The sequence below is a fragment of the Neomonachus schauinslandi genome, chromosome 11, assembly GCF_002201575.2.
Source record: "Neomonachus schauinslandi chromosome 11, ASM220157v2, whole genome shotgun sequence".
NCBI classification, from domain to species: Eukaryota; Metazoa; Chordata; class Mammalia; order Carnivora; family Phocidae; genus Neomonachus; species Neomonachus schauinslandi.
Genome location: NC_058413.1, coordinates 17,779,379 through 17,791,751, shown reverse-complemented (window position 1 = coordinate 17,791,751; position 12,373 = coordinate 17,779,379). Strand labels below are relative to the sequence as shown.

At 39.8% G+C, this 12,373-nt stretch overlaps 1 protein-coding gene across 1 annotated transcript in view; it reads left to right on the top strand.

Annotated features, from left to right (window-relative positions):
* Positions 1 to 12,373, top strand: part of HSD17B12 (hydroxysteroid 17-beta dehydrogenase 12) — a 160,171-nt gene that overhangs the window by 132,123 nt on the left and 15,675 nt on the right. Inside the window, exons 7-8 of the mRNA XM_021685385.1 lie at positions 3,788 to 3,822; positions 10,941 to 11,022. Coding sequence (XP_021541060.1) covers positions 3,788 to 3,822; positions 10,941 to 11,022 — 117 coding nt within the window. The remainder of the gene's footprint in view (positions 1 to 3,787; positions 3,823 to 10,940; positions 11,023 to 12,373) is intronic.

Here is a 12,373-nt window from a genome sequence, read left to right as displayed (position 1 = left end):
TAAGCTCTGTTCAATAAAAGGTTTTCGTAAATGCATCACTTCTATGGCATACATTGTAGTTTCTTGCAGCTGTTTGCCTTTTTGTATTCTATTCCTTCTATTAGAATATTTTTTCCGCCTGATGAATTCCTTTTTATTCTTTCAGAACTTAACTGAAATATAATCTGTGAAGCTCTAGACCTGACTCCCCAGACATAACTAGTTTTTCTCCGAAGCATTAGTGCCCTCTGTTCTTACCTCTATTGTACCACTCATAATATGTCTTATAATGATTTGTTTATATGTACATCTGTTCTCCGGCTAGGTAGTGAGCTCCTGTCAGCCAGCCTAGGTTCGAGTACATAACATGGCCTCGACAAAACAGAAGAATGTCTCTTTATTACTTCATGTTGCTCGGGCCATAGGTTGATGTGCATAGAACATTTTGAGAGCTCTTTTTTTCTCCTGGGTTTGATAAAGTAACGTCCACTGTATTTTGTGATTCCAATTCTTTAACTCATTCATATGATTATTAAGATTTTTTTTTTAAACTTCATTCAGGGGCGCCTGGGTAGCTCAGTGGGTTAAGCATCTGACTTTGGCTCAGGTCATGATCCCGGGATCCTGGGATCGAGCTCCACTCCAGGCTCTCTGCTCAGCAGGGCGTCAGCTTCTCCCTTTGCCTCTCCCCCTGCCCGTGATCTCTCTTTCTCTTTCTCTCTCTCAAATAAATAAAATCTTTAAAAATATTTAAAAAATTAAAAACTTCATTGAAGGATAATTTATAAACCATTAAGTTCATCCACTTTAAGTATATAATTAAATGGTAAAGAAATTCAGAGTTGTGTAATCGTCACTAAATCCAATTTTAGAACAATTCCATTACCCCAAGAGTATCCCATCTGAGGTATTTTTCAATATTGATGGAACTATCCAGAAACTTGTGTTGTGTGTTGAACTTGATGACCTCAAACTTTGTCATTATTTTTGGCTCTAAACTGTGTCAGGCACGACATGCCTAAAGGAGGCCTACATACATAGTGGCACTGCATGCTGAAAGAATAGTGCATGCTGGCAATGAGGTACGCCAGTTTCTCTTCAGAGGCTTGCTGTGTGACGAGCTCTGCGCTGGGTCCATTGTATACATGACCTCATTTGAGATTCAGAATAGAATAACCTGTAATGTAGATGCCTTCTTTATTTAATCCGTACGTACTCTGCAGAGAAGGAAGTAACTCAAGGTCACACCACTGGTAAGTGGAAGGGCTGGGATTTGAACTTGGACCTGACTGTGTCCGACACTTGCCTGAACATTCAGTGGCTATATATTGAGCAATTATTGTGTGTTCCCATAAAAAGGCACATTTTAGGAAACATGTAAGCAAGTTTAAAGAGTTACTTAATCTGAAAACGGAGGAGGTAACTACAGTGTTGAAAGGATCAGCTCTGAAATGAGCTTTTTCTCTGGCTTGGCTCCATCCGGTTTGGTTTGAGGCCCTGTGGGCGTATCCTGAATTGGGTCAGCAAACCTAGAAAGAGAATAAACAGGACCATGTTGTAAAACTGTAAAATACCGAAGCCACTTGGGTTGTCAGCATCATCTCTGATTGAGTTTGCTTTGGGGATTATTTCATCTTTCAGTCTTAAAACGTTACCATCGCTTGGTTTTCATTAACACAAATGATTGATTTTATTAGTTAAGAGTTGTGGTTTGGCTGCTCTAACAGAGATCTAGCAGTGGCTTAAAATAGAAATGTATTTTTCTCTCAGATAAAAAGCTGAGTAGGTAATCAAGGTTTGGCATAGTAGTTCCCCTGTCTTTAGGGAACCTGCCCCTTTATCTCGTTGCTCTGCCCCCATTATCGCACGGCTCTCATCTTGGGGTTTAAGCGGGTTGTTTTAGCTCCTTCCACCACATCTCTCCAGCCACCAGGAGGAGGACATGTGTTTTTCTCTCCTTTAAGGCCATGACCAAGAAGTTGCTTGTGTAACTTCCAATCACATCTTGTGCTACAGAACGTAGAGAGCACATGCCCCTCATTCTGTGAAGACAACTTAAATATGAAAAACGTAGACTTGTATGTAAGGAGGGAGATATGGAATGCTTTAGGCCAAACTCTTTCTCAGTATTTCTTTTTTTTTTTTTAATCTGGGCCAGAAGATTAGGCCAAATCCAGAAACTTCTGTCGACATGATTCCCCCAGGCTTTGAAGACATTTTTTTTTTCTCGTCAAGGTTTTTTTTTTTTTTTTTTTTTTTTATGTTGTTAGTCACCATACATTACATCATTGGTTTTTGATGTGGTGATCCACGATCCATTGTTTTCGTATAACACCCAGTGCTCCATGCAGTACGTGCCCTCCTTAATACCCATCACTGGGCTAACCAATCCCCCCTCCCCCCTCCCCTCTAAAACCCTGTTTCTCAGAGTCCGTAGTCTCTCATGGTTCATCTCTCCCTCCAACCCCCGCCCCCCATTTTTTCCCTTCCTTCTCCTAATGTCCTCCATGAAGACACTACTTTGTCTGTTTCAAAGTTGGCAGTGTGTCAGTGTATCTTTCATGATGCAGTGTCAGTTTGAACTTGTTTTTCCTGGAAAAGTATATGCAGCAGCTCCTGGCTTGACATCTGGGTTGGGAGCGCTGCATATCAGATTTTACCTTGGTAAAGCTGAATACATTTTCTTTCTCCAAAATATTTCTAGGAAAAAAATTTATTTTATCAGAGTACTGTTTTCATTAAGACATGGTAGTATTCAAGATAAAACACTTAAAATTCCTGTTTGGCATGCATGCCAACTTTTCTGTGACAAGGCAGCATTTGCTTCTTAGAAAATTGATGATACCTGCAAATCAAGAATTCATGTTCTAACCTCAGTACTTAACTAAGACGTGGCCTTGACTAAGCCAGTAGATGTCTTAACTTTTCTTAGTTAATAATATCTTAAAACAGAGTTTAGAAGTAGACTCTCTCATCATATTATATGTACTTTTTTAAAGATGTTATTTATTTATTTGAGATAGCGAGAGAGAGCAGGAACAGGGGAGCAGAGGGAGAGGGAGAAGCAGACTCCCCACTGAGCAGGGAGCCCGGACGTGGGGCTTGATCCCAGGACCCTGGGATCATGACCTGAGCCAAAGGCAGACACTTAACCCACTGGGCCACCCAGGCGCCTTCTATTATATGTATTTAATCAACAATTACGAGGCCCTTTGAAAATGCAGATGTCATTTTTCTTTGTTGTTGCTTTCGAGAGATCACAGATAACCTTAACTTTCTTTAAGGATGGGTTTTACTCACAGCCAGCTAGACCAACAAGGGAAATGAAATGTGAAGATACACTTAACATTCGCCAACCTGTCACTTTAGGGCATTCTTCTAAAGGCTTTTTTGATAGGAAAAGATCGTTTGAGCACTTAAAATTAGAAATCTTAAGTAATCTTGGTTCGCAGATATTTCTTTTAATAATGTATGTCCCTTTCCAAGAGTACATTTTGGGAGACTAGAGCTCACTGTAAGTCCTTAATTATTTGAAAATCTCTGTGCCAGTATTATGTTTCAGGCAAGGCTACTTTTAGCCAAGTTTACTGAAAGTATTCCCAGTGTTATCTCCAGTGATTTCATCTGATTCCTTTTTATGCACTCTTGACACAGCCAAATTATATAGAGTATATAAAATAAACTGCTGTCTGTAGAGTGGTGAGTGGTTTCGTGATTCCCTTCTGTTTTGAGTGGGTGGCTTCTCTCCACTCTTTATCTGTTACCCGTATCCTCAGCCATCACGAATGTTTTGTTTTCTCTTTTGCAGATGACACGATTGGTGCTGCCTGGTATGGTGGAAAGGTGAGTCATGAGCTCACACACAAACACTAGAGAGACAGAGCTCATGATTATTTATAGGGAGAATCCTTTCTTTGCAAAATTCATTGAAGTGACTAATGAACCTATCATCCATGTCTTAGCAACAGAGTAATGTGCCTGGCGAGTCACACAGTGGAGTATGAATCATCCGGTGGTGGAGGCCTTTTCCACTCGATTCCCTTTTTATTTCCCTCTCCAGGGTTGTGGTGGTTCCTTTAGATCAGGATTAAAAAGTCTGCCTGAGTCACCATCACCAACTCAATTGCCTGCTATTCTGAGGGGGCGGATAGAGTTCCTGGGGTATTCCCTGGAATGCCTTCTTAAAGCTATATGCACTCAGAACTAAAATCAGTGGAGTTTCACAAAGCAAGACCCCATCTTCTAGTTGTTTAGTTCTTAATGGGTGAATGGATATATGAGGAACTTAGGCATGTTCTATATAAAATGGTTATAAGATGTCAAACCCACCCTTAGAGCAGAAACCCACACCGTGGAGCCCCCTTTGTGTTCTGATTTGAGTTGGGTTCCACTAGGATATATGCTGGGTGTCTTCATTTTCATTGAGAAATGTGTCATAGAGTTTCTTCTTGAAATAGCATGAAGTGTAAAATTGTAATTAAGCTCTGTTTCTCCCTTGGAAAAGCCTGAATGATGTCTAGGCTTTCAAAAGAAACCTGTTGAAAAGATCTGGGCTTGCATCTTGAGCTAGCTTGATCGTTTGCTAAATTTAGGGCTTCACAGTCATCCTTCCTCTGCAAAACAGCTTTGAGTTTGGAAGAGATCCAAAGGAATCACAGCTTCGGAAAGGGCAGAGCCCAAAGACCTTACTTCTGTGAAGAAACCTCTATGACCAGCTTCGGGCAGGGTTGACAGCTAATGTTTATTGTGAACCTATTACATGCCAAGTGTTGTATGGAGGACTTGATGTGTGTTAACTCATTTAACTTTGATAGCCTTCCACCATTGTACGGAGGAGAAAGCAAGGTTAGGAATCCATTTTGTTTGGCATCTACAGAGACTTGTGGAGAAACTGCTTCTTTGCAGTTTTTGTTTGTAATTCCATTTTATATAAAGTTTGGTATATTTCAATTCCTTTAGTAAAATTTCCCTTTAAAGCCTCAGACTGCTTCGTGTTGGTTGATAGTGGGAGTGTGCCCCTGATGGTCAGATATGGAAGTGAACAGACAGTGGTCTAACCAGACAGAACCCTAAGAGATTACAGAGAATTGGGGCTGACAGGGTAGAACCCAGGAGGGATGAAATTTTGGCCATCATCTTAATCCAGTTTTGATATCTGCCAGTGACTTGTACTAATTCAGGACAGTAAGTCCATCCATTAAAAACAAAATACTTATAAACCACGGAAGTGTTGGAAAAGGAATTTTTAAGTGTGTTGGTGAAAACCATATCAAAAGAGATGACGGTTGTGAAGTAATCTTGCAGATCATAATGGATTTAAATAGTCATGGAATTTTAGTACTTTAAGTAATTGAAACCAGCCCCCCCCCCCATTTGATAGAAAGTGAGTCCCAAAGAGATTGAGCGCCATGAAGCTTCATAATTAGTTAGTAAATGATACGAACATAGGGTGCCAGGAACTTCACTCCTATCTTTAGAGACCTAGCAGCCATGATCTCAGTTCTAGCTGGAGCATTAGATAAAAACAATGCAAAGAAGAGGTTCCATTCATTCAGCAGGCACTCACTGAGTAGAGTTTATCATGGGGTATACAGAAGATGAACTGGATCTTTGCCTTTAGGAAATCAAGTTGATTTTAAACTAAAGTTGAGAAATGATCTGGTGAAAAGCCATCATAGGCTATGGACTGAAACTGACACCATGAGGGTGATTGTGGCACTTGTTAAGAACCAGTAAGAAATATAAGTGGACTTTATGAATCCGTACTTTCGGTTAGGAAAGGGAACAGCGAAGTCGACTCGAATTAAGAGTTACTAGTTGTATTAATTAAGGTAAGCTAACTGCTATAAGAGACCATCCCAAGATCTCTGTGGCTTACCACTCTAAAGGTTGACTTTTTTCCTCCTGATACACAGCCAGTGTGGATCAGTGGTCGGGGCTGTGCTCTACCCAGTCATTCAGGGATCTCAGACTCCTTCCAGGTAGGGGCTGTCCTCCCCTTGGAACTTGCAACTCTCCGCTGCATTTTCTTCATCCAGCTAGCAGAAGAGGGAAGAGGGAATAAGGATGATTTTGTGGGAGGTTTCATGGGCCAGGCCTGGAAGTGGTATACATCACTTCTGCCAACAGCCATTGTCCAGAACTCAGTCGCTACCACTAACTGCACAGGAGGCCAGTAATGTCGTTAGCTGTGTGCCCAAGAGGAGAGGAAAAACTCCAAGGGAACCGATCATCTGAAAGCCTTCTTCCTTACACATGATAAGTGATTTTATTATAGCCTGCCCTTTATACCGTCCTTAAATGGCATATTTCCTATGGTTGGTTTCCATAGGAGTCGTATTTCCATTGAGTAAAGCAGAGTCCTTTATAAAGATCCTTTGTTGTTGTTGTTGTTTTTCCCCTTTCACTGATTCTACCTCTGATGTATGAGATTTTCTAAACCCTCTAGAACGGTAGCCTAAAGCCAACTATCACTAAACAAGTATCTATAATTAAACTAAGGTATTATTGCCACAGAAGTAGAAAGTGCATAATTACATTATAGAGGAAACTTGCTCTTTCCACTTCTCTGGAATTATAAACATTGTGTACAGCTGGAGCCAGGAGGTGGTTGCCATAACAACCATGGAAAAGCTAAAAATAGCCCCTTTCATACTGTATTGCTTAAGGTGGAATTATGACATGTTATGGTGTTTTAGGGCAGGCAGTTCTCTTTCATGTGGGAAATGTTTGCAAACTTCCTTCAGCAAAGCAGGATTTGTATAATGTATTTGGATTGCTGGTTCTAATTATATGTCTGACCACTCTGTTCCAGGATTCTTTTCTGACATAGAACTGTGTTTGATACGTTTCTCAGTCTTCTTGAGAGTCTGTTAGAGAATTGTCTGTACCAATTTCAGTGTTATATTTAAGCTTAAATTAAAAAAAAAAGGTAATGACCCTCCAGGAACCCACTTACGCACTCTCTGATAAGAAATGGAAATAGGAAAAATCATCACGGAGTGTTTTCTGCACAACCTCCCTTACCTGCCATCAAACTCCGTATGCAGTTCGCTGCCCACGTCGGAGTTGACCCTGCGTTCCAGTCCTTCCCCGGCGCACTTGCACCTCCCCATCTCTCTCCCCGGCACCACAGGGCAGTGCTGAGGTTCCCGAGGAAGGCAGAAATCAGTGCCTTATTCAAAGGAGACCTATCACTTCCTCTATGACAATAGCATTTTTACAGAGATGTGACAAGGATACCGCAGCAGTCTGATGGAATAGTGAGGGCATTTATGGGAAAATAAAGGCCTGGCAATTTTTTTATCCAGGTGACAATTAAGGAAAGTGTTAGGATGGGGTTTCCACAGGTCTGAGGGAATTCTACCAGAGAGCATAGCTATAGGAAGGTATAAATACCAGATACTGAATTTTATAGGGTTGGACGAGTTTACCATTTGGCTTGTAAGAGGGCTAGTAAATGAAGAGAATATGTTTCTATGAAAAGGTGCTTCCTTATCAGCAGTGGTGTCTTCTGCTTTGTTTTCCCAGTATTTTAGTTCTGGTAGATCCTCAGTAATTTGTACCACTGAGACACCATGGTGTGGCTGTTAGCAAGTAAGCAGTGTGATGAATTAAGAATGTTCTATCACAGAAAATATTACTTGACATGTTTATTTGGATATTTGTTATAACAGGCTGGGAAGTGTGCTGAAGTATGAGCAACATGAGTCTTCATTATGGAACTTCGGCAAATATTGTTAATGTACCTTCCAATCTTAGAATTATTCCCCAAGTCCCCGGAAAAATGAGAGCTTAACTAAGGTTCGGTTTTATGTTTGTTTTCGTGTGCAATTAAGTGCGGCCCATTTTGTCCTTCTGCTTGACATAACAGAGCTGTCATGAGTCCGGCTCTGCCATGGAAACTGGTTTGACGTCACTAATTCTGCTTAGATGGAGGATTAGAGCCAGACAAAGTAGTTGATTTTAAAGACGGGTCCTTTGTGCCTCACAGTCCCAAATGTTCATCCCCATCTCTACATGAAGAATAGATACTGTATACAGTACAAGGATTAAGACAGTTCTACCGGTGTGTTGTTTATGATTCAGACAAAACTAAGTTGAATATTATTATCCTTGGAGAGAAAGAGAATTCTGTGCTGTTGTGTGCATGGGTGTGGGAGGAAGGTTTTTGCTAGACAAATATGTGTGCTTGTTGGTGCAGAGTTTTCGTAGAACAGGTGTTTCTCTGCTGTCATTATGATACAATTATAAATGCTCTCCTTTTATTTCCTCAGGTCTAGGTCGTTCTTGCTTTAGACTTTGTTGGTCTTGGGTTTGTTTAATGTATTCTCGAGTGCAAATACTTTGTTTGAATAACGTTCCCTCAAATTCTGACTTGTCACTAATTCCAACTAACTCTACCTCCTAGAAATTTGAATTGGGGTAGAATATTTGAGAAACAAAGATCTTAGTTGCCTCAAGGGGTAAACAATTAAAGGAGCATACCTGCATAATTGTGACATATTTGATTATTGGTCTATTATTTTTGAAAATGGGAAAGAAGTTTTTATTGTCTTTAAATACATTTTCCTGTATTGAAATCATTGATTTGGTGAGTGAAGTTTTAAGAGTGAGTTTTGGTAAGATCAAGATTTCATTTTTAAAATGCATTTGATAACATTAAACTTTAATTTTAAAAGACTTTTAAAATGCATTTCATTTGTGAGGAACGAAATTAAAAATGTTAAGATTTTTGTTCAAGGGCACATGTAACCCCCTGCCAATCTGAGTATAATGGAGCACATAATCCTGCTGATAAAACCAGCAGCGATATATTATAGCTTCCGTGAAGAACATTATCATCTACAACTACTCTAAACTAGCTTTTTCTTCATTTGCTCCGAATGAGTGAGGCCATAGCAATTCCTGGTTACGCGAGAAGAGGTTAAAATAAAATGCTACCTAAAGCCACAAGAATGCTTAGGGCTCAGAATGGGGGTGCAACTTGTCAGGATTTGGGGTTACTTCTCAGAAAGCATTCTGTGTTGCAGAAGATACCATAGCTCTCTTAGCTTTCATGTGATGGGATCTGCTCTAAGCTTAAAGGTGACACCTTATAATATATCATAAATACACTTCTCTCTCTGTGTCTTTTACAGGTTTATTGAGATATATTTCACATACCATAAAATCCACCCATGTAAAGTGTACAATTTGGTGGTTTCCAGTGTGTTCACCAAGTTGTGCAACCATCCCCACAATCTAATTTGAGAACATTTTCAACACCCTAAAAAGATAGAGATATTTTAAACATCATAAATTAATACTCTATTAAAAGTCTCTAGTAACAAAAGTCGCTTTTGTCCATTTTGATTAGAGGAGTTTCTCACAAATACAGATAAAATCGAAATCTTAGATATTCATTCCTAATTACTAGTTTTTGCCTTAGAGTGATTGGGTCCTAACTCCTGATAGACACCCTTACTCCTTTACCAATATTTAAAAACAAAAGGCTTTTCTGTCTCTGAGATACAAGCAAAACGTACAAGAATGATATAATCAACGCATTGACTAAATATTTCCAACTTTCTTGAAAACCCCAATATAACATTTTTAAATTTGAGATTTGATTTTGATGACCAAGATTTCACTGCTTAGAACGTGTGTATTACTAGTAAGGACTTGGGTTCAAAAATAGTAACAAAAGACAACAACTTGTTTCCAGGGACACAGTAAGCTGAGGGTCCAGACTTCTGTTTGATGGTTGAAGTGGCATCTCGCCTAGAGGCTGACAGATGGACTGGGTGACCTTTGGGGATTTTTTTTTTTTTTTTCAGATTTATGTCTAAAATAACTTAGATTCCATTTAATCATGTTTCTTTTGTTATTTTGCATAAAACGGATCTACATAGTCCTTTTTAAAAAAATACTGAAAAAAAAAAGGTCTTGGGGGAGGTAAATTCAGAAAAAGAAGAAGGGGAAGCTGAGTGGGAAGCAAAGGAGCCTCACCTGGAGGACAGGAGGTAGGTAGGGTTGCTTGCAGTAGCTGAAGGGGACTGACACCCCACCCACTACCCCGAGAAGAATGGATTCGAGGAGGGAAGAGTTGGCTCTTAATTCTGTTGAAAATTCCTAAAACCCTAATTCCACACTTTACCCACCTATATGTGCTTGCTGACAACTATTTATTTATTTATATTTATAGCATTGCTTTCCTCCAATTCATTTTCATTTATTAGTAAAATGAGTAATTCCTGGTAACTTTCTGACTTCTGGCTTTCAGTAGTCTCCAGAAGTTACAGTAGAAATTGAGCTTGGCCTTTTGGCAAAGAATATGGTTTGATCTCCTGTAGAGTCACAAAATTTTATAGTCCGCTCTTTGTTTTGTGACTGAATATCTACAACCTGGAGGAAGTAGGAGGGCAGAACATAACCATTCACGCATCACCAGGAGGTTTTATTAAGTACCTGTTACATGCTCAGGACTGTGCAGGGGGTTTTGAGGAAAAGTGTAAGACAAGTGCTATGATGTGCAGAAGCTTAGGGTTTTGTTGAGGGAGAAAAACATTTATACATATGCGATGATTAAATGCTACAGCAAGGTAGTATGTGCTGGCAGGCCAAAATAAAGACGTGCAAGGATTATGAGTGTTTCTAAGAGCGAGGATTCTTGGTGATGTGGCCAGAGAAGACCTCCGACAGGAGAGATCAGCTGGAGGAGACTATAGCTCTGGTCCAGTCATGCCCCGGATTACTAAAACAGAAATGAGCTAATTGCAGACAAGAGCTATTTTTAGTTGATTGAGTTATGCCTCATTCACTGACCAAGGATATCTGTGCTGCTGAAAGGTGAGGGGAGATGTGTGTGTTAGAAAAACAGCTATGTTCTTCTGTTTAAAATAATTCTGTCACGAGCTGTAATTTACAAGCCATTGTGTCTATGATTTCCTTCTGTTTACTTGGTGCATTTTCCTTTTTAGATCTAAAGGGGCAATTCTGAACATTTCCTCTGCCAGTGGCATAGCCCCAGTTCCACTGTTGGCCATCTACTCTGCAACCAAGGTGAACACTTTTTTAGTAAATCATGTCAGAATAAGAATGACGAGAAATAGGCATAGAAGCTTCTTGGAGTTCTCTTCTTGGCTGTTTTCAAATGGAGTGGGAAGGAAAGGAATGGGGCAGCAAGATCTCAGATCCACAGATACATTATTCTCCTAGTAGTCAACTGGTTTTAAAACTGATACAGGCATACCTCGGAGTTATTACAGGCTTGGTTCCAGACCTCCACGATAGCATGAATATCAACAATAAAGTAAATCAAATGAGTGGTTTGGTTTTCCGGTGTATATAAAAGTTATGTTTACACTAGGGTCAACGTAAAAAGAAAAAAATTAATGTTCACACTATACTGTAGTCTACTAAGTGTGCAGTAGCATTATGTCTAGAAAAGCAATGTACCTATTTTAATTAAAAAATACTTTATTGCTTAAAACTGCTGTCATCTGAGCTTTCAACATGTGATAGTCACTGAACACAGATCACCATAACAAATACAATAATAATGAAAAACTTGAAATATTACGAGAATTGCCAAAATATGACACAGAGACAAGAAGTGAGCATATGCTGTTGGAAAAATGGTGTCGATAGACTTGCCTGATGCAGGGCTGCCACAAACCTTCCATTTTGTAAAGAACACCGTCTGTGTGAAGTGAGGTAAGGCAAAATGCAAGGAAACGAGGTATGCCCGATTTTGTGCTTTCCGTAGAGAGCTGGCCTAGGTCAGTTAGCTCTGTTGATCAGAACATGGTGTTAATGATGGGGGATTTGGTTCATGAACAAGTCACCTTTATCCAGCAAAAGTTCCAACTCTGCAGAGCTAAGTGGAAGAATTTGGCACCAGTCAGGACATAAATACACATAGTAGGTGCAAGATAGCCTGGGTGAGAGTGGGAGTATTTTGCCACGTTATTCAGAACTCATTGATCTTTATTGTCACTTCTGGAGTGAGACAAGGATTTTCTAGAACTCTCTGTAAGATGTCATAATTCTATACAATATCACCATTCACCTCTTCACATTACTAGTAGGAAAAATTATTTAGAATACATTTCCTGCTGCCTGCAGGTCCATAGCGTCTTCTTATCCATTGTTGAGGTATAGGATACATCTCTGAAATGAAAATGACCATTGAGATGCTGAAATTAGGGAAAAATGAGCGAAATATAATAAGACCTTGTGATATGTCAGAGAAGGAGAAGAGCAAAATGCTTGCCTTCTTTTTCACCTGACTCTTTGTCCACTGGAAAAATGTGAACAGTGACTACTGTTTTGAAGAAGTGTGGCACCACGCCCCACTCCTGCCATCTCCTTGCTTCCTGTATCTCTGAAATATACAGGAGGTAGGTTTAAA